Here is a 22,849-nt window from a genome sequence, read left to right as displayed (position 1 = left end):
AAAAATCAATAACATAATATTTTTTGGAACTTTGCATTTTTCCCAATTTTCCAATTCGGGTCAAACTTGGTTGACCAGCCACTTGACACGTGGCGCTCTTTGATTAGCTGGCTTTGCACAGTCATAAATGACATCAGCATCCACTTGCCACCTCCGCCACATCATCGCCACATGTCATGATTTGATTCGCTCACACATTTGCCATCTCAACTGCTCGCAAGCCCCTCAATGCCACGTGTCGTCATTTCGCGCCTTTGCAACTCTAAACTTTAACTACTTGCTAACCGTGGCGACTATGCGACTAATCACTAGTGGTTAGTTGCATGGTTGAAACCACTAGCATCTAATTACGCTCTTAACTGCTGACCACGCGACTAACAACTAGTCGCATGGTCGAAACTGCCAGCCTGAAACCACTACTTAACTGCCGACCACGCGAAACCGCCAACTGAACCACTTCATGCTGTCGCAACCGCCAATCGTTAGCCGCCAGTCTAATTGCCGACTTCATGACCATCGGGCTCACCTCGGGATGTGTGCCATGTGGTCTCATTTGCCCATTTGCCTCAAACTCGTGCCAAGTGTCACATTTTGATTTGACCTTAGGCTGCCACATGTCGCTGCCTGGTTGGTCCTCCGGTCATGATGTCACCTATCTGGTCCACGTCATAGTCCAAGTCATCGCCACAAGGTTTGTTCAAAATTATCTTATTGTGCCCTCTAGCTGGCCGAGGGCCCACATGCGAAGCTTGATGTCTCAAAAGGCAGACATCTTTAATACAAATCCTTATTGTGCCTTTGAGTATAAAAACATCAAAATGTTGCAGCACACAACCAATATGGGATTAACATCCTGCCTCTGATCAAAATACATTAGCTTCAATGAGCGCACCATAATACGGGGAAAAATCCTTTGAAACAGAGACGAGTGGAGATTTTTTACCCTCAATTGTGTGGTGCCTCCATGGATCTCTTAAATTCACAATCTAATGCTTCTTTTGTTGAAAGGAAATGATCTTCGCAAGTATCAAACCCTTTCTTTTGCGTGTGCTTCACTGTGTTTGGCAGTCATGGCAAAACATCGACTCCTTATTTATTTCCACCAGTATGAACTTCCTCAACTTGCACAACACGGACTATTGTAGGGCATATCGCAAGTCTCCATTTGATTTAGTTTCACTAACCTGGGAAATTTTATCATTTTGAAAGCTGCATCATCCTTGCATTATGTTTTTTGCCTGTCTCTGAACTGTGTCTTCCTCAACAATAAGCTTGGTTAGCATTTACTTCTCCATTATGGTTATAAAATACATCAGTGCTATGTGCATTATTGCCCTCTACCTGGAGAAATGGCATCAAACTTATTTTGAAAATAATGCCTCCAACAAAGTTCTTTTGCACTTCAAGATTTGCAAGCAGCATTTAGACTCAGAGAATTCACATGTTCATTTTTGATATGGCTCTCCACAGACCATATATTTGATTTGGCGAAGGAAACTAAGCTGAAACAATCCATTTGTTATCCTGCGGAATTTGGAGCAGTGAATTCAATGTTGTAGGCTCTTAACTTTGGTTATGAATAACAAGGATGATGCACCATCGAACCCTATATTAAAATCTCTACCCTTTTCCCCTCTCTAAGAACTATCCATTTTGTGTCAATAGGCCCCAGAACTGGCCTTAAAACTGACAAAAACACCTGATAAAACCTTAGCACCTAGCCTACTTGCTCTCTGGTCAACAAACTCTCATTCTACAAATTATCAGCTCATGATGACGTCTGGGTCAAAAGTTATTGATTGTCAAAGTTATGCTTTTCAAACTACTTGCAATCAAACATGTCAGAAACAATAAATTGGATTCGGTTTTGACTTTGAAAACAGGTTAGAAGAACAGTTGTGGGCCTGAAATCTGGGGCATTAGTTTATTGTCATATGAAGAGTATAAGTTTGCGGTTTGAGCTCATTATGAATAATAGGGCAGATTTGGCAAGTGTGTGAAGTCGGGTACTTGGAAATGCAGAACTGGGTACACTAGTAGAACAATGATTTTCACAAACGGAATGGACCTGGGAAAGTGTGCAGATGGATTCGTCAAGACTTGAAAACTGACACACTTGAAGTATTTTTAGAGTAGAACACAGTGGTACAATCCATTTGGCTCAAAATATCATGGTTCCAAGGTTATAACATCTTGAACATGCCTTCTGATCAATTTGCACTTTTAGTTACTAGTAAAACTTCAAAAATTGCATTTGGAATCGATTTTGCAAACTAGTCAAACGGATTCGTCATGTGCGCAAAATTGGAACACAGCAATTCACTGACCCCTAGAATGTAATGCAAAAGGAATCTTCTCATTTCGGTCAATTGGGTCAAAATTATAACTGGTGAAACAGGGCTACTCGAAATTTTGAGCAATATGCATTAGTATGACAATAGTGAACAATCAATTTTGAGGGATTCAAAACCTGGTCAAAACATATCGAAACTACTTGAAATCTGAAACATAGGTATTCTGATATGCATACTAAACACTTCCAAAGTGGTGAGTCATGAAACTTAACTGGGTCCAAGGTCTTCAATTGCAAACTAGGCTTCCTGTCATTGTTTGACACTCAAGCAAAAATGCAGATTTGAGCAATGCTCAAAATGATGCTTTACGGAATGACTTGGAATTACAATTTATCATCATAGGACACATGCATGTACTGAATGAAAGGTGTTAAACAAATGAAACACATCATAGGCCTCAAAATGACGGCCGGCTACATATGCATGAAAAGCTCTTATAGGGGCTTATTTAGGCTTAGTTTTCGGAATGGTACTCAAACTCAATGCTTCAATTTTGTGTCCCAACACTTTGCAACATGAAGGAAATTGTTATAAACCTTGTGACACCCACCCTTACCAACTTTATCCTATGGGTGTGTTCTCTCGCATCCAACGAAGAAGTCGAGGGCAATTTTCAATGTATTTTGTGGTCTTCCTTGCATCCTCTACAACCAGTCTTGCCCAATCTAGCTTTCCTAAGTCCTCTAAAAGAAGGTCAAGGACACGAGCTACACAAGGCGACCAAAAAAGTGCACTATGTTTCTCTTGGGGGATTTTACCCCCTTCCACATATACTGCTGCATCATTGATTCTTATTGCATTTTCAATTTCGACATTTATGGCAAGTTTCAACATTATTTTTGGCAACATCTACAATTCTGCACATAAAAGCAAGCATAGTTGAATCTCACTTATCATGTTGCAATTGAAAATCAAAATAATAACCAATAATGCAACGATATATGTGGAAGCTGGTAGAATCCTCTAAGAGAAACATAGTGCACTTTTTTGGACATCTTGTGTGACACGTGTCCTTGACCTTCTTTAGAGGACTTAGGAAAGCTAGATTTGGTGAGACCAGTTGTAGAGGATGCAAGGAAGATCACAAAATACATCTACAATCGCCCTTGAGTTCTTCATTGGATATGGAAGAACACACTACGGAATGGAGTTGGTAAGAGTGCATGTCACAAGGTTTGCAACAGTTTTGTTCATGTTGCAATGTATTCTTAGTTCTGTTCAAGAATACCAAGAGAACATATTGCAAAGAATGGTTCAATCAATTTTTTACCATTCTATTCCTTACTCTTCCAACATTTTCAATTCTAATAGTATAGCTAAGTTTTAACAGTCTTCACCTTGTTGGCGGCATCTATGGATTTCAAGAACAACACATCATTCTTGCAAAGAACCAGAAAATTAATGATGGTATGGATCTTGCCATCAATCCACCCATTGAAAAGAATGATGCAATCAATTTTCTTCCTTTCTTTTCCTTACTCTTCCAACATACTTTTGTCCTCTCAACTGCAATTTGATAAAAAATTTAAAGAAAATTTCAACAAAAAATAGTAATTACTAATTACCATTAAAAAACCATATATCTCGTCTACCCTTTAAAACAACACGGCTAACATGCCACTCAAGTCTGCATGAGAAGGTGCCATGTAGCCTTTTCTTGCCACAATCATTGCAATAACCAAATTAAGGAAGTGTAAATTTTTTGCTACATTGAAAGGGAGATGGGTGTGCTTCAGGTTTGTTTTTTGTGCACAAAATAATCAGCTATAGAGTGCCCTTGCAGCACTGATTGTGACTTTCTGTTGGGAGTAGCATGAATGGTGTTTGTGGGGGTGGTGGATTTGTAGATATGCAGGGCACAAAGAGAGCCCACTATGCCCTCAAGTGTTGCTTCTTCTACAAGGTCTGATTATAAAACCTTGAGACAGCTATACTTTCTTTCATGGCTAGTTTTCTCTTTCCCTTTGCAATTTTTTTTTTTAGATCCAGAATTGTAGCTAAGTTATGTGGTTATTTTGGTTACATTTTCGATTCTAACATTACAGCTAAGTTTCATGGCTAGTTTTCTCTTTCCCTTTGCAATATTTTTTTTTTAGATCCAGAATTGTAGCTAAGTTATGTGGTTATTTTGGTTACATTTTCGATTCTAACATTACAGCCAAGTTTCAATAGTCTTCACCTTGTTGGTGGCATCTATAGATTTTAAGAACACCACATCATTCTTGCAAAGAACAATAAAATTAATGATGGTATGGATTTTGCTATCCATCCACCCATTGAAAAGAGTGGTGCAATTAATTTATTTCCGCTCTATTTCTTACTCTTTCAACATTTCTTTTGCCCTCACAACTGTGTTTTTGGGCAACCTACAAGTATGAAGTGATTTAGCATTAAATACACAATTTTGACAATTTTTTTAAAGAAACTTAATTTCAACAAATAATAGTAATTACTAATTACTATTAAAGGAGAACATATTTCTAGTATATGCTTTAAAACTATTACAGTAATAGATAGTTTCTATTATCTCTGTTTAGTATCGAATGGTTATCTATTGTAATCTCCTATATATATTAGAGTGTTCCTAATATTTAGTTTTCTATTTCTAGAATAAAATGTTTCTATTCTTTACAATTGTTTCTTAAAGAAACATCGTTCAATCTCTTGTATAAATTGATCTTTTGATCTTTGTTAATATCAAGCAAATATTTTCCAATTACTTCGTAATATGGTATTAGAGCCAATACTCTAAATTTTCAAAAATAATTATAATTTCTTGGTTGAAATTATTTGCCTTTTATTTTCGAAATTATTTTCATGCATATTTGCCTCCAAAACCTCTGGTTCGACTAGGCTTTTCTACCAAAAAAATCTTGCCATTTTGTCTATAACTCCTGTAATTTTTTTGGTTTGCAAATTCACACCCTTCTATCTGCAACTAGCACGACTGAAACCTCTGAAAATCGAGGGTTATTTTGTGTTGTTCACGTGGAGGTTTGTTGGGCGCCATTTCTCTACAATTCACGCCCAGATTTTTCTACCACTCGTGTCCAAATTTCTTTGAAAAATTGCGCATCTGTTTTGTGGCCCGTTTTTTCCATTTTAAAAATAAAAGTGGTCGTTTTTTGCCTATTTGGAGGCATCTAGGTTTTTTACAAATCTCTACTGTTTATTCATGCTCAGAATCAGCTATTTCTCTGCAAATCTGCCATTTTTCTAAGCTTTTTTGCAGCCAAGGCCGTTTTTGTTTGAAACCCTAATTTTTCAGTACCAGATCTAAAATATTTTTACATATTCTTGGTGGGTTTTTCCAGAGCTCATCTGTATTGTTGTCCAATTTTTTTGGGTGCAAATAAAAGATAAATGTTTTAAAAAAAGAAAGAAAAATAAATCTGAAAACCTAGCTGAGAATCTAGTTTTTCTTCAAAGTCCACTTCAAATCCACTTGAAATCCTTGCAATAGCTTGGACAGGTTTTTTGTGGCTTTAGCAGGAAACTTATAAAAAAAACCAAATGAACTTAATGTTTTATGTTTGAATCCTTTTTGATGCTCACAACCAAGTAATTGGCATGGACTTGCCGAGTTTTGAGTTTTTTGGCAGTTTCCTGCAAGTTGTTCTGAACTTATTGGTAAGTTTCTCTTCGTGTTAAAGTGGTAAAAGACTTGCAGACCATAACTACTTTTGAGTTAAGTACCAACCGAGTTGTCTGCAATTTTGCATCTATGGTCTTGTATATAACTGGTGTAGTTGAGAATGATAATCATTAGTGGGTCTCACCTTATCGCAGCATGAAAAATTTTGCCTGTTTTTAGCTCAGAATAAATTCAAGGAATGAAGATTTCACTTAATTAAGTGGGGTTTTTCAATTTATTGCCCTTGCAACTAGACCGTGTTTTTCCATTTTTGTTCTGGATCCTTGATTGTTTGATTATTTCCATATACTATTGTAATGAAAATAAATACTTTTCCCGAACTATCCTGCCTAATTGAATAAATACAATCAATAAGAACACAAGTTAACCTATATAATAGAGTTGGGACTTGATAATTGAAATGGAATTAATGCAATTATCAAATATATGGATTAGGTATTCTTAACATTAAGATCAGCAATGCTTAGTTGTTGCTGGTGTCATTTTGAATCAATTTACTGCTATAAAAAATTTAACCACCTTGGTATGATGAATGTCTCATAGTCTGAACTGTCATAGAAAACCCTATGTATTAACTTTGAGCCCCTCAAGAGAGACCCCTACTGCTGCAAATATTATCTGTGGTTTAGGTTTGATTTGAGAGATGTGGTAATGATTTGATAGAATGTGTACCTGAAAAGCAACTCGTCTTTGCCTTCTTGGTATTTGAATTTGTCAAGTAATTATATAAAAACACCATTGAGGAGCCTCCTAATTCAATAGGTGAACAGGTTCCCTAGGCCAAACCTTGGTGGACTAAATTTGGAGATGGAAAAGATCAGAGATAACATTTGCAGACATGCATATGGCATATATGTAATGAAGGAAATTTGATTCCTCTGTTATTATTCATCCTTATGAAATTAAGTGCACATGTAATGTCTTCAAAGAACATGACAGAGCAACTTGTCACATGAAATGTATTTTCCATTGATATCTATTTACCCTAACTACACTTTCTCTTATATTTTGGTCATGATTACAAAGCAAGGGGATCCACATAGCACACACGCATCCTAGGTTAGTTGACTCGAGAATTTCAGAAACCTTTGCTAAATGAAGATAACCCAACTTTTAGTAGTCATTTACACTAATGACTTTTTTCTTCCTGAATGTTGCTAATAAATACATAGGTCAACTCCCACAAGAACAGAAATTCTAATTAAAAATGCTTGTGAAAGACATGAAATAGAAGATACTTTATTGGGTTGTATTTGAGTTAATCCTTTGTTACTTATAATTGTGAGACAATGGTATTTTAAGATATTAGATATTAAAAAATGAAGAAGTCAGAGGTTCTTGTGTGTGGAATGAGTCCCTTTACCTTGTAATTGTTACCAAAGTTCACAAGGAAATATATTATCTGAATAAGTTACTAATTGTGGAGGCCATCTTATGATGATTAAAAACACATGGATCAAATCCCACAAAATTAAAAATAATAGTCTAACTAATTTTCAAGCATCGATGAGTTTTTTTTTTCAATGTAGCATCCAAATTTGCTAGATGGATGCTTCTATTTTCATGGACCTTTTGTAATTTCTTGGGCTCACCTTTAACTATTTAAATTTTGTGGCCCTTGGCTCTTTCCTAGTGTACTTGAGAACTATCATCTCTAGTTTTGTCCTCATCACTTTATGTTTTCATTATGCTACATATATATTTTTTTCTTCTACTTCTATAGATCCTAAGAAAATTAAAAACTGTTTCATGCAAATTGTATATTTTCACTTTTTTTCCTGCAATTTTTTTCTATTGTTGAGTTCGTTTTCTACTGCAATTTGAGTATTGCAATATATATTCCATAAGAATCACTCTATCTTAACTATAAATTTATCTTGTGCATAAATTTTTTCTTGCCTTGCATAGTGCATTATGCTTAGATTGTAGCAGAAAATGGTTTAGGATACTCTTGCCTTCCATCCAGCATGACTTGTGCTATATCAATGCCAATATTATTGTTTGCTCTAGGATAATATGCAGCTGACATTATAATTCATCTTCAATGGACTTAAGCACTTTCTTTTATAATATGTTTTTAAAGTGTATTCCTAGCATTTGTTGAGTTTAATGACCTGCTATATGTTGTGATGATATGGTAACATTTGAATGCGGTTGCACTCTTCAGAAAATTGTTTTTAAAGTCTTTGCTTCTTCCCAAATTTTTAGCATCCTTTATCGGTAGGAGGTAGCAATGTTGCTTTTTTCTAGAGGGATGTTTGACGTGTCCTTTCAAATCTATACTGCAGCCCTCAAATAATTTTTCAGCCTTTACCATTTGCAAAGGTTGAAAATCTTCTTTTACTCATCTTCTGGTCTGTTTGTTGGTTTGAGATATTTTAAACAATCTCAATGCAAACTGGTTTTTGTCCTGTCTGTTGATGGGCGTCACATCTATCCACAAATTCCAAACAATCTCAATGCGATGTAGATAACCATTGAATTGCTAACTTAATGTTCGCTATAGCCTTAGAAACTTTGCAGCATACATGGCCACTAACTGCTTGATTTTCATGCTCCAAGATGATTTATTATTCTTCTTGTATTGCCCGCCTCTAAAAACTCTTAATAAATTATACATCTTTGCAAAAATCTTCTTATTAATTATGCTTTAATTTAAGTATATCTTGTTTTCTTTTATTTGTTTGCACATTCAGAGCAAGCTGTCTCAGAGAGGGTTATTTTTCCTATTATTCATACCATTTTGGCAGAACAACAGTTTAAATAAACTTATTTTCAGATTATGACCATTTATACCTCACATGGGTTCATCCATATTCATCCTTCTTGAATGGTTATGTGTGTTTCCCCTTCTGTCCCCATTTTTGAAAATGTTTTGTCTGGTAAGAGAAGAAACTATCTTAAAGTACAACCATATCTTACTGATTTTCTTCAGAAGTGTTAGAGAACTTGATGACTGGGAAAGAATATGAAGGGGTTCACTAGTGAACAATGAAAAAACTGTCAAACTGAATATATCATTTCTAAGGCTTCTCTTTCTATTGCAGCACACTTCACTTCTGTTTTGCTTTAATTAGAGGGCTTCCTCCACAAATCCCTGAAAGTGTTTGCAAGTTTTCTTTTCATTGTTTTGCCAAAACTTTGTGAGCTTCTGTATAAAACTTACTTCAACCTTGTTGCATCTTCACATACTAGAACCTTTACTCTTGGTCATTGTGCCTTTCCTCCTTGAATCGTTTTGAGAGGAGCAGTGCATATGTCAAGTCAAGCTTGTCTCAACTCTAAAGTACTTCTTTCTTGAAAGGGTTGAAATTCAATAGTCTAATGAAGTTGCACTACTTGGTAATGTATACCTTTTCCATGTTGAATGCAACAAATGGTATATGGCTGAGGATACTGTTTTCTAGCCCCGTTCAACTTCTTATTGATGTTGGTTGAAATCAGGTTTGGTAGCTCTATCCATGATAAAGAGCAAAAGATGGGTTTTTAGCAATTGCAAATATAGATGGCATTTTTGCTTGTGCTAAGATAGTTTCCCTACGTGTGGAATTCAATGTTTGTATGTTTTGTGGACCAGTGTGAATCTCATCTGTTATCCAATTGTTGTTGCACTTTCTTGTTAGATTGTTGCAGTTTTGGCATCAAAAGAAATTTGTTGATGTTGTTGGCATGAGTGATTCTATTATGCCGTTGAAAATGCTTTTTATTTCAGATTTGGCTTTATGCTAATTGTTTCTTTCACCATTAACATGTGCCTTTATTAGTAGCTTACCTAATTGAATCTTGAAGATTGTTGATTGAAAGAAATTTCAAGTCTACCTAGGCATAAACCTCGAGGCCTTTATAGCATATTCAGGGTCTTTATGTGCTAAGGGGCTCTGGTTGTAAGTTTAATAATAGTCAAAGATACTGGTTCAGATTTGGGGATAGACTCAAATATGAGAATGCAGTATGTGGGTACATTATTTTTTTTGCCATTATGATACGTACTAGTACGTGCGTGTATATATATATATATATACAAAAAAAAGAGAAATATACATAATTGTAAAATTGAATCATTTCTTAGTATGATGCTTGATCATTGATCAATCCCAAATGTCAAAGACAAACATTAAAAAATTAAATACTTGATCATTGATCTATGCTCACAATTCTTAAGAGAATCATCACATTGAATTACTAAGTTACAAAATGAAAATTTAAATAATATTACATTAAAGTTAGAAATGTGATTCAATGTTCATCAATCATTAAGTGGATTATCAAAAAAATCAGCATCAATGGGGTCTTCAACAACTACAAGTGGTAGATCAACATCACCATTAGAATTTAGAACCCAGTCCAGTTCTACTGGCACTAGAAGGTGTTGTATCATCATCATCATCCACATAAAGCAAAGTGGCTCTAGCAAGATCCTGAATAGTCAAATATGAAACTGTGTCATCATCATCATTCACATCAAACAAAGTGGCTTTAGCAAGATCTTGAATGGTTAAATCTAGGTTAGCAGATTCAAGTGCTACATCCCAAAGCTTCTTTGCCCCCTTCTTGTTGGATCCTTATTTGCCATAGGGCGCAAATTGGTGTGAATAAACACCAAGTCTTCTTTTTTTGCAGCCAACAGATTACAGTTCACTGAGTAGATAAAAGAGTATGTACTCCAATCCCTCTCAGCGACTAAACAACTTGCAACCTAGAGACAAAACCAACAAAAAAAAAAATACAAGATAAATTCAAGAGTGTTAATTGTTAAATTCTACAATGCAATTGACCAAAAACAACTTAAAAGCTTACTTGTGATAGGATATTAATTGCAAGAGGAAGGTCCATATAATTTTTCCCATGAAGGTATTACCATGTAATAACATTCATTCTTCTTTGGTCATTTACAACAGTAGGGTTTGCATCTTTTGCTGAGATAAACAAGCCAAACTCTTTTCTAACATTTTCCCCTGCTGCTAGATTGCTGAATAGTCTACTAAATAACCTCTTGTGCCTACTAGCAATCTAAGCATCTCTATATGGTGGATCTCTACCTGAAATAGCAAGTACTTCTGCGCTATAGTACCTAGGAGATAAAGCATATGCTGGGAGGTGCAAAGGTGTGGCCTTTTTGTTCTAAAGATGAAGAACAATTGCTTCCACCTTTTTTATAAGGTGTCCTCAGGATCATTCTCTCTCCTTTATATGACATGGGATGTCAAATGATGTTCATGTAAGTTATATCTCTGTAAGTTATGTCAATTTAGATCTCTTAACAAACAATGATAGATGAATGTATTATAAGTTACCAATTTCATTTTATCCAACAATGTGTCCATGCTATCATAGATATTCCCCAAGCATCATTCATTAGTGTCAACAAACCCAAGCATGGACATGATAGGTTGGGTGAATTACAATACATCATCCACATGAGCCCACTAATCATCATACAATATCATTGCCTTTACCTTTTGGGCCCTCACTGTATTGGATTGCTTCCAAATACCCCATTGGTTGCTAATAACCAAATATGGAAATGCCTCTTTCACCCTCACAAGTGGTTCAAGAATGATTGTGTGAGATGCAAACCGGGTTTCAGCCACCTAAGACCATGTTAATATTAAGTTAATAACACATTTAAAATATGTAAACGACACTAAACATATTTTATTCAGTTACATAAAACATGGCATAAAATGATAAATGAAACTAAATAAATTAAATTTCAAAATTTACCTTCAATAATTCCAATCTTGGGAAAATTTTGAAAATTGCTTGTGACATATGGTGGTTTGTCACAAACATTTGAGTCTTCTCACTCATCATATATTTGTTTCACTCATTCTATTTGGGTGCCAATTTCTTGCATCACCAAATTGAGTGAGTGGATGACGCACGGTGCCCAAAAGATGTGATCATATCTAGCCTTTACTAAAGTACATGTAGTGTAGAAAACTTTTGCATTGTTTGTAATTACTTGGACAACATTATTATGACCCATTGACTCTATGGAATCAATGAGAATCTTGGCAACAAACTCTACATATTTTTCTTCCCCCTCACAGTTAACCGCCCTAAGAAACATTGACCCCTCGGGGGACACAACAAGTACATTGATTAATGGATGGTTTTTGCAATCTTTCCATCCATAAAAAATAATAGATAGGCCATAGATTAAAATCTCTTTGAGAAGTAGCAAATATCTCTGCTTCTTGCAAGAACTTTTGCAAGACAAGAAAACTTATGGTTTTCTCATGAGAAATTCAAGCCGAGATGACCTTAAATGCTCACCGATAACTTGCCACCTCTTTGCAATAAATTGTAAACTTCTCACCATAACTCAACTACTTCTCGTGGACAAGACCAACAAAATTGGGATGCCCAACAACTTTCCCATTCATTGTCTATTTTGTAATTTTGAGTGTTTGGAGGACAGGAGAAGGGTTTTGGTAAAAAGAAATAGTCTTTGGCAGCCTTGTAGATCAATTGCAAGTAGATTCAAAGAGATTTTTCAACCAAATCTGGATTCACAAGTAAGTTTTCTAAATTCCTTTTCTCTTTAGTGGGAAGGGGAAGAGGCCGATGTAGATTAGTTTCATATTGTACTTGACATCTGTATTTTCTTATCTTTTTACAAAGACAATATGCTATTTTTAGTTTGCTTCAAAGTTCAGAGTCTTTGGATATGGCTGCTAGCCATTGAAATTCCACACTAGGATGCAATTTTGTTACATATTGCATTAATATATATCTAAATCAGCTTGTTTGGTTTGTTTACCCATTTAATGACTCATTAGATGCATCTCCATATTGAATTTTGTAAAAAATGCGTTGCTAGTTAAATTTAAGTCATTTTTGAAATTCTTAATATTTTCCCTAGAAGTTGCCGGTTTATCTCTGATTTTTGTCGAGAATGTTTTTTTGCCTCACCAATAAGTGGCAGAGAACGAGATTTTGAACTATGGATGCACATTGTGATGAAAAAGGACAAGTTGGCAGTAGATGATTAGCATCCTCCTCGTTCATTTGGCAGAGAGGGCACATGGGTGGCCTGTAGAACTCAAACCTTTTAAACTTAACCATAGTCAAAATTTTCCCTTGTAATGCTGCCCTTCTTGCTTTTGACAGACACACTTTGTTTCAACATAACCAAATTGGCATTCGAGACTTAGTTTGATTTTGTTGATTGGAGACTACCTTGCGCCCTTCCTTCATACTATATTTCCTTGACTCAATACCATTTAGATGAATTCATCACTACATGATTTAAGAATGAAAACCCTATCTTTGAGGATTTTATTTAGGTTATCTATGTCTTCTCGATGCAAGTTTATCTTTCCATTTGTTTCCGTTTCCACTTACCTCAGGGTTAGGCTCTAGAATTGTAATGTAGTCCTTGACATATTTTCCTCATCTTTCATGACATATGTTTTTGATCTTTTCTGAATCCATTGGTTGACTGATAATGGGGCATCCTCCCAATGAATCATCCCAAAATAAAGCTTTACTGATGTAGAAGCATCCTGGGTTTTCCCTTGTAATCCTGCACGTTTTGTTCATTCTGTCAGTTGCTACCAAGTTCCAGTTTCCAGTTGCTACCAAGTTTCAGTTGCTACCGAGTTTCAGTTTCTAGTTGCTACTAAGTTCGTAGTTGCTGCCGTGTAATTTCTTTGGATGCTGAGCTCGTGTGGATGCCGAGTGCCAGTTTTGGAAAGCTTTCTTTTGCCAAGTAATCTATGTCTGGTTCTTGTTTGGGCCGACTTTGTTCGCATTTAATTTTGGTATAGGTAGTTATATTTGCTGAGAGCCGACTTGTGGCTTCTCCATGTTCTAGAATGTTCTGTAAGCCATTTTGGCAAGTATAAATAGGGTGTTTAGGCTTAGAGTTAGGGGGATTTTTTAGAGAGTTGAGGAATAGAAGGCATATATATCTGGAAATGTGAATTTAAAGTTGGATCGTGGATCTAGAAGTTGTATTTGTATCTGGTCGTAACCTAGAAGGCCTTACAGCTGGGCATCTATGAAGATATTCTGAGGAATCAATAAAAGTGTTTTGCTCTTCCCCCTCCTTTGGTTACTGTTCTTTGTGTTTGCTTCTGTTGTGTTAACTCTGGCAGGGTGGTTTGGATAGTTGGGTGAGCCTTTGGCCCTAGTTATTCATCCCTTTGCTTGCGTCATTTACTTCCCTCCTTTGTGTTCCATGTGGTGTGGTCTAACATTATTTTGCTGGAGTCAGATATGAAGTTTCATATCTGGGATCCTCTAGGAAATTTTGTAACTCTCAAGGCCTCCTCCCCAGGTTAGGTTGGCAATGTATTTCCGTCTTAAGATTTTAGCCCATTTGAGACGTGATTCATGACGAATTTTCCAAATTCGCTTTGCCCCTAAAGATTGATTTGATTTAGCTGATTTTTTTATATCCATTCCTTCATATTTCAATAGTTTGCAAATTTTGTCCCAAGCAGTTACCAAAAAATTCTTCTTGGTACTTGTTCTTTTCTAAAAGAGTTTCCTCATTTTCTTTACAATATCCATATAACTATCTATTGGTAACGAGATGCATGACATCAATTATATCTGCATTGCTACTAGTGTGGCTTTTAGTATAATTATTCTACTTGTCTAGGATAACCATTTTAGATTTCCAAGACTCCATCCTCCTGTCCAATTTTTCTCCAATAGATTTCCATGCTTGAGTAGATGTCATTGTCTTGTCAACTGGACCCCTAAGTAAATATATGATGGCTTACCCTCCCTAAATCCCAAAGTTTCTAGTATTCATCGTTGTATCTTTTGGTTGACTAAGAAGATGATTTTTTTTGACTTCTTTGTGTTCACCTCTTGACTCGAGGCCTTTACATAGTAGTTTCTTCAATTGCCTTGCTTTGGCTAAAGTTCCATTCACAAACAACATTGGATCATCTGCAAATTATTGGTAGTCTCACTAAAGATGTGACTGCCACACTTGTTACTATCCCTTAATTTTGGAGACTACTCAACCTCCTACTAAGAGCTTCTACCACTATGATTAAGAAGAACATGAAAATTGTGTCAGCTTCTCAAATGCCTCTGGAGATCTCAAAGTAGCCATGAGCCGAGCCATTGATCAAAATTGAGAACATTGGTGTTGATATGCAACAGAAAATTAAGGTAATCCATGATGTAGAGAAGCTAGATTTTTCCATACACGAAGCTAAAAATCTCCAATCCAACTTGTCATAGGATTTTTTAATGTCTAGTTTTATTATCATACTAGGTTTTTTTTTCTGGATTGAACGAATGGCTGCTTGGGCCATGTTGACTACAAATATTGATCTACCTGGGACAAACCCTGTCAGCTCGTCTCCAATAACTTTGCGCAAGATCTTTTCCAATCTATTAGCACGAGTTTTTGTAAGAAGTTTGTATATGGTGTTGAATAGAGAAATGAATCTAAATTCATCCAAACTAGTGGTGTTTGTCTTGTTTGGGACGAGGGCAATAAATTTGCTATTGATTTCCCTCAGAAACTTGCTTGAAGATCTTGTAGAATGCAGCCCTATCAATTTTGATCCTAGGGTCTACCAACATTTTTGAAAGAACTAGTTGGGAATCCATCTAGGCCCGAGGCTTTATCTGAGGGCATTTGACAAAGTGCATTGTGTTCTTCTTCGTCTGAGAATTTTACCATGAGCATCTGATTGTCCTCTACAGATATTATTGAGGGGATGTCTTCCAACATCACTCATTGAGAATCAAGATGTGAACCTTCAAAATTGTTTAGGAGTTTAGTGTAGTAGTTTACAATTTCCGTTTGAATCCCCTTATGATTGTCTATAGTCTTACCCTCTCTGCTGGTGATTGTGCTAATTCTATTAGAGCTTCTCCTCTATTTATTGCTATTGCAAAAGAACTTAGTGTTTTTGTCCCCTTTGGCTAGCCAAATTTCTCTTAATTTTTGTCTCCAATATTTCTCCTCCTTAGCCAAGATATCTCCGTATTCTTTGAGGGGACCTTTTTCCTTGATGTAGCATTCCTCATTCATTCCTTGCTGAAGAACCCCCTCACTGAGATCTTTGATGTTCTGTTATAATTCTGTTTTGGTTGTGAAGATATTCTTTAAGTGGACTCTATTCCATTCCATGCGATTACATTTGATCTCCTTTAGTTTGGACGTAAAGCAAAAATGTTTTGATCCTTTAGTTGTTCTCTCTTTCCACCATTGGTCAATTAATTTGGTGAAATCCTTATCTTTCATCCACAGATTCAAATTTGAATGAGCAAAGTAGTAGGTTGTCTTTTCCTAGTACGTCCAACTGTATTGGAAAGTGGTCTGAGCCTGATATAGGAGAGATTGAAGCTTTGAAATCAAATGGGAATGCAGTCAAATCTCCTTTGAAGAAGAACCTGTCTAGTTTCTCTGAAATATTACTGAAGCTCATCCTCCTGTTATAATAGGTGAAGGTCCCATTCTCCATTTTTTAGTTCCAAGAGGTTTTCCTTCAAGATCTAGTTTCTGATATCAATTTGGGGCTGTTTCTCTTTGAATCCCCCCACTAATCTAGCAAATATTAAACCCTTAATGTATTTTTAAAACCATTTTGAAAGATTTCTTAATATTTTAACTTGTTAGATAACTAATTAGAAGTAATTTCCAGTGGCAGCAATATAATAGCAAGTAAAGCATATGTTTAGGAAAAGGAGTGATTGCACAATAAATGATGTATATTTAACGTGATATACATTTTATGGTTGGGTTTGGTTATATATTTGATCCTTTGCCTTATGTAGTTAATGAGTCAATACCTTCTGATTTTTGTGTAGATGTTTCTATATTGTATGGCATAGACTTGTTGGAGATCATTTTAATTATTCTCATAATTAATGAAGGCCCACTAATGTAGCAAATATTAAACCCTTAGTCTATTTTTAAAACCATTTTGAAAGATTTCTCAATATTTTACTAACTTGTTCGGTAACTAATCAAAAGTAATTTTCAGTGGCAGAAATATAATTACAAGTAAAGCATATGTTTAAGAAAAGGAGTGATTGCACAATAAATGATGTATATTTAATGTGATATACATTTTATGGTTGGGTTTGGTTATATATTTGATCCTTTGCCTTATGTATTTAATGAGTCAATACCTTCTGATTTTTCTGTAGAAGTTTCTATATGGTATGGCATAGACTTTATGGAGATCATTTTAATTATTCTGATAATTAATGAAGGCCTTCTTATTTCTCTGAAATTGTTGTACATCTGTTTCTGTATTGATATCATAATTAGCTTCTGTAAAATAATAAAATTGTGCATATTTGCCAAGTTTATAATGGTTTTCAATCAGATACTGTTGTCGAATCGAGTATCTTTGGTTGTTATTGAATTTCTACTTGTACCTGTATTTTTTGGGATTAAATGTTTATGGATAATAATACCCAGCTTTTTTCATTGCTTTTGTTGTTGTTGCATGCAGAAGTTTTTTCTTGGTGGGAGGTTCATATTTGGTCCAGATGTGAGATCGGTGGCATTGACTCTTTTCCTCATCATGGCTCCAGTGATAATTTTTTGTTATTTTGTTGAATATCCTTCTGACAAGTTACCTTACAGTAGATTAATCATCACGCTTGTTGCCATTGGCCTCACAGTTCATGTTAGTACCCTTTCTTTATCTCGGCAATACATATTTATCATATTGGCATGATCTTTTTTGATTTGGGCTTATATTTTAAATTTTTAATGCTTAGACATAGAGTCTCAAGATGGTTTCTTTTGAGTCATTACACTTTATTGAAAATTTATGAAAGGATTGTAAACCTGGGCAGAATCAGGTAGTATTTTATGTTCATAAGCTTCTACTAGCTTCACGCATCATAGTGTATTTTATTCAAGATCTAGTGAACTTGGTGAATATCATATGTTGATATTCTAAAGGCCTACTCTTGATATCATATGTGATATCAAAATGTTAAATATCTTTTGATCATAGATATTCTTATATTACATCGAGATAATATATGGTCATGTGTTTATCCTCCCTAGCTAAGAGGGAGTGTTGATGTTTTGTAGCTTTACTCAAATAAATTACATCAAGATATATATATATATATATAATTAATTATGATAATGAACATACATGTCCCATGAAGGGACATGTCTATTCTCTCACTCTCTTATAAAAATATAAGGGGAGGCTGCAGTTGGAAAACATATATCAAGAAGGTAGTGCTATTACATTTGCAGCGATCTCAGAAAACCAACAAGGTATCTTATCCTCCAATATCCCATGTATACTAAGATTGTGAAAGATCATATAGGTGACTCCAAGGTTCTTTTATGTCAGGTCTTGACTTGCGGATAAGTTCAATAATTGTTGTGATATATTGGTAACACAATGAAATCTGCATTTGAATCATCCTTCAAGTCTTCCACAATGCTAACTAAAGCTTCTTCATATATTGCAATCTTGTGATGCCTCTTCCATGAGCGACACAACTGCAAAATGAACTAATATTGAAGGGGATAAGTGTTAGAATGATGTAAATCTACTCCTAGGGGAAACAATATCAATATACTTCTCTGATTGACAAATTCCAAATAACCAATCTCTACTTTGCCAAGATCAACTATAACATTGCAAGAAGTGGGGCAATATTCCAAGGGTTATGCGAAGATTTTTCATATCACAATGTACATCATCATAACAAACAATGCACATTTAATAATCAAAATTAAGCATCCACATTCCAAGGGCACAAGCTAACTTTACACAAAAGCTAATAATCAATAGGATGCATAAATAATGAGTCACGCAAATTCATGGAATATCATTACATTCTCCAATGAAATCAAAGCACTTTATCTAGCAATTGAGAAATTGGAAGAACAACATGCAACAAGTTGAAATGAACATGAATCCACCATATCTTAATGAAATATTTTTTTTATTTCCCCAATGCTTACAATAGTGTCTTCTCCTTCTACTATTCTTATACTCTTAGGAGCAAGAGCTCTTTACTTTTAATAAGCTAACCATCCATCTATCTTCTTGTCTTTTGTCCTATGCGTTGAAAATGATAAGGTAGGGCCTTTATATAGATTTTCGAATAACAATGTCCAGCTCATATTGAAACAATAGGGGGATTTTTCCACCTCAACCCTAATTTGGGTTAGGTCACAAGAGATTCCATCATGAATAAGCTAGTTCATATGGACCAATAAGAAGGTTGCCCACTATGTAAGAGAGCGGTCAAAGTTGACCCATAATGAGGCAAGATGCCCACTAAGCATTGAATGACTGCTTGCCAAGATTATATTATGCTCAAGTCCCTTCTTTAAATGTAGTGAATTCAAACATGTTGACTTGAAGACCCTTGATTAGTTGGTGATGATGGTTGGGGGCTATGTTAGCATGTTGGGAAATTCCCTAATTGGATCATTTTGTACCCAAGGTTTCAACTTTGATTTACTCTTTTAAAACACTCTCCTTGAACACTTTCATCCTTCCATGCACTTGAGAATTTACCCTCTTGAAATGGACTGGACTCCCTCATCGATAATTTTGTCATTCTGGAATTTCTTCTCACAAAACAACTTGACCATGATCTTGGATTTCTAGAGGAAATTCAAGATATTGCATTCTTCCTTATATATTTGCTCTTGGACTTTCGATCTTTGAGATCTTGAACCTTGAATGCCTTGAATTGGATTGCTTGAAACTGGGAGATCTTCAACATTAGAATTGGAATTTTGGGACTTGAATGTTTTCCTTGAATGTCTAATACTAGAATTCTTCCTCCTAGTACTTTCTTGATTGAGATCTTTGAATTTTTAGAGGAAATTTAAGGTGATTGTAAATACTTTTCATTTGTACGTGATTGATTGACTTGCCAAATGCCATATTTTATCAAAATACCTTTTTAGGAACTTCAATTTCATGTCTAGATGGTCATGTACATATTATATATGGAAATAAATTTCATGATAACTAATTTTTTCATGTCTACTTTGACCTTGGCCTTAGATGCACTTGAAATATAGAGAAGTATTCCATACTCAGGTAAATTATATTGATTCCATTCAACTTCTTTGTGTCCAAATGAGATATGAGGAAGGAATATAACACTTCAAAGATTTTTTTACTTCGCATACATGGATTCCTTCTCTTGGGCATGAATTGGATAAAGTAATGGATTTAGCATTTTCAACAAATTCCTTGCCGTACATAAAGTCTCCCCATCGAGCATGATTTAAACTCATGGAAGGATTTTCATGGTTTGGACAACTTTTGTGCCTATAGAGGATTTGTGCTCTAGGGCGTTGATTAAGCATATTGAAGGATTTTGAAACTTTGGAACACTTTCGTTGGCATGTGCGAATGAGTGCTCATGGGCGCTATTTGATATGGAAGGTGGATTTCAGTGTTGAGGAGAATTCCTTTCCTTTGGGAAATCTATGCCTTGGAGCACAAGTAAGCATGTATGAAGGAATTTCATACTTTGGGCACATATCCATGCCTCCCAAGGAATAGTGCTCTAGAGACCATATGTTGCTTGGTGAACGATTTCCGCATTTTAGGGAAATTCCTTGACTCTTGAGGATTAGCACCTAAGAGGACTCTTGAGGCTTAGAGGAGGAAAACTTTGATACTTAGCCATTTCTTGCATTCTTCCATGCTCTTGGATTGATACATAGCCATTTTTGCCACACTTGAAGGGGTGTCTTGGAATTCCTCCGACTTAGCCATTTTATTATTTTCACGCCATCTTGATCAATAATAAACCATTTTCTTTATGCTTTTCCAGCTTGGGTGCATTTGGGAGTGCCATGAATTTTTTTCACGTCTTTTTCATTTTAGTGATTTTCTTCTTTTGGGAGTTCCTTGCGGAGTACAATCAAGGATGCATAGTCAAATTCAACATTTTCTCTGCCATTTCCTCTTTTAGATGTTCTTCATTGACGTTTTTAAACTTGCCGTTTTAGATCACCTGCCTCAATTGCTCATTTCTTTGAATATAGCATTGGATACCTTTAAGCCTCTTCCTTAGCCATAGTTCATTTGTTCCAAAAATAGGCTTGCTAAAAATAGACTTACTATAAATATTAAGTTTGTTCAAACACCAAATTAGACCAATCTAGGTGATAGTGAAACTTGCTAAAAATAGACACTACTAAAAATATAAAGTTGTTCCAAACTTAAAATTAGGCAATTTCAGGGTGCAATGAAATAAAAAATATGTAATCTCCCCAATTTAGTAGGCTCCCATAGCTAGGATTGGCCAGTTCATCATCACAACCCTCATGAGTTGATAGTGAGTTTCAAGGGTCTCTAATACAGACTTGCTATTTATAGGAAGTCTAACTTTGGGTGATTGCTATTTTTGGCAGTGTAATGGTCGCTCGGTTGATTGATTGTCATATGCAGTTGATTGTGCATATTATTCATGGAGTTTGTATTTTATTAAATCATTAATGAGGCTTTCATTATTATAAGGCACTTCATGTTATAAAATGGAATTGTGAAGACGAAGCCTCTTAAGTCAGATGTGTGAAGAAGAAGCTAATTTGCACAATTGCACAATTGTGATAATAAATATGACTCCAATTATGAGAATTGATGATCCAATTATCATTTATTGTTTTGGTATTTTCTTGAGGGTTTGAAGATTGAATTGTGCATTCAATCCATTGCTGAGGTAAAGTGGATTTGAATTGAGTTCTCTGATATATGAAATTGAGTGTCTTCTCTTACTGTCATATTTGTGGCTGAGAGGGCATATGTTTGCTGAAATAATTGATATTTCATAGCACTGTGTTTGTGAGCAACTTGTTTCTACATTTGGACATTGAGGCTTTAGCATTTAGACGCCAATTTTCCTGTTAATTGGTATTGGATTCATTCTTCTATCTAGCGCCTAATCATATAAGCGCTATATTTTCTGCCTGTGATTTTTTATGAGATTTCTTGGCGGCATTTTAACTCCTATCATGGTTTGATATATTGCCTAGTTGGGCGATCAATTCACATATATTTAAACACCATTTTGGTGCGTTATTCAGAGCAGCTGTTGAGCTAGTAAGCAAGTTGGGCCCTGGTGATTAATGCCATTGTTCAGGCGTTGAATGTTTAGGCTGCAACAATGCCAAGCTTGGCAATTTGCAAGGAGCTGCGTTTAAGACAAAAGTATGGGTTGTGGCTGCTAATTTTGGAATGTTCGACACAAATCAGATTCTTTCAAGAATGTATTGTAATTTCCCCTATCATTGCAGCATTTGATTTGTTAATTAAGAAAGTTTCAAACATTCAAAAATTAATAGTTTATGTGAGTTATATGTTGCATTTACAAAATTTCGTTTCGTTTTAGTGTTTCATTTCATGCTTAATTAAAAAAAAAACAAGAAAAACACAAAAATAACATCATTGCATTCATCAACATATTGAGTTCTTTACAGTGGTATCAGCGTAGTTTCCTATCACACTACAAGGAATTGGGTTGAGACTTATCGATCGGTGCATTATTCAAAGATTTATTATTAAACTCTATGGGTCAAAGATTTAGTTTGGGTAGGCATTATACCCATAGAGGTCACACTTCCCCACATGGTGATGGAGAACATTCAGTTTGGTACTATGGGCGATAGGGGTACTAGCAATTTAGGGGGTTTAGCTCGTTATAGAGATACTAGAACTGATTCTGCGATAAACAAAGAGGCCAGAGACACATTCAAAGACTTGGCAGCTGGACAACACCATGTTGCAGATGTGTTGTGGCAATTTTCTGACACTCTACAGTCGATTGTAGTCCCTTGAGGACGGAGTAGGGAGAGGGCTACTCGAGACGATTCTATCAGTTCACTCTGGTCTCAAGTTGA

General features: G+C 35.5%; 2 protein-coding genes across 4 annotated transcripts in view; one reads left to right on the top strand and one right to left on the bottom strand.

The window, feature by feature from the left end:
- The window catches only part of LOC149535981 (uncharacterized), a 114,049-nt gene that overhangs the window by 15,884 nt on the left and 75,316 nt on the right, over positions 1 to 22,849 (bottom strand). For 2 of the 3 annotated variants that reach the window (XR_016357132.1, XM_089804965.1), the window contains exon 2: positions 10,197 to 10,705. The exons of the other annotated variant lie outside the window; for it this stretch is intronic. Coding sequence is in view for 1 of the 2 variants with exons in the window: in XM_089804965.1 (XP_089661091.1) it covers positions 10,532 to 10,705 (174 nt within the window). In the remaining variant the exon portion in view is untranslated. Of the gene's footprint in view, positions 1 to 10,196; positions 10,706 to 22,849 lie in introns of those variants that run through there. 3 annotated transcript variants of the gene reach the window in all.
- Positions 1 to 22,849, top strand: part of LOC149535982 (putative protein S-acyltransferase 6) — a 108,461-nt gene that overhangs the window by 10,953 nt on the left and 74,659 nt on the right. The window contains exon 2 of the mRNA XM_089804964.1: positions 17,454 to 17,630. Coding sequence (XP_089661090.1) covers positions 17,526 to 17,630 — 105 coding nt within the window. The 5' untranslated portion in view covers positions 17,454 to 17,525. The remainder of the gene's footprint in view (positions 1 to 17,453; positions 17,631 to 22,849) is intronic.

The sequence above is a fragment of the Cupressus sempervirens genome, chromosome 10, assembly GCF_028749045.1.
Source record: "Cupressus sempervirens isolate cs-2001-9-10 chromosome 10, ASM2874904v1, whole genome shotgun sequence".
Taxonomy (NCBI): domain Eukaryota; kingdom Viridiplantae; phylum Streptophyta; class Pinopsida; order Cupressales; family Cupressaceae; genus Cupressus; species Cupressus sempervirens.
This window is presented reverse-complemented; position numbering and strand designations above follow the sequence as displayed.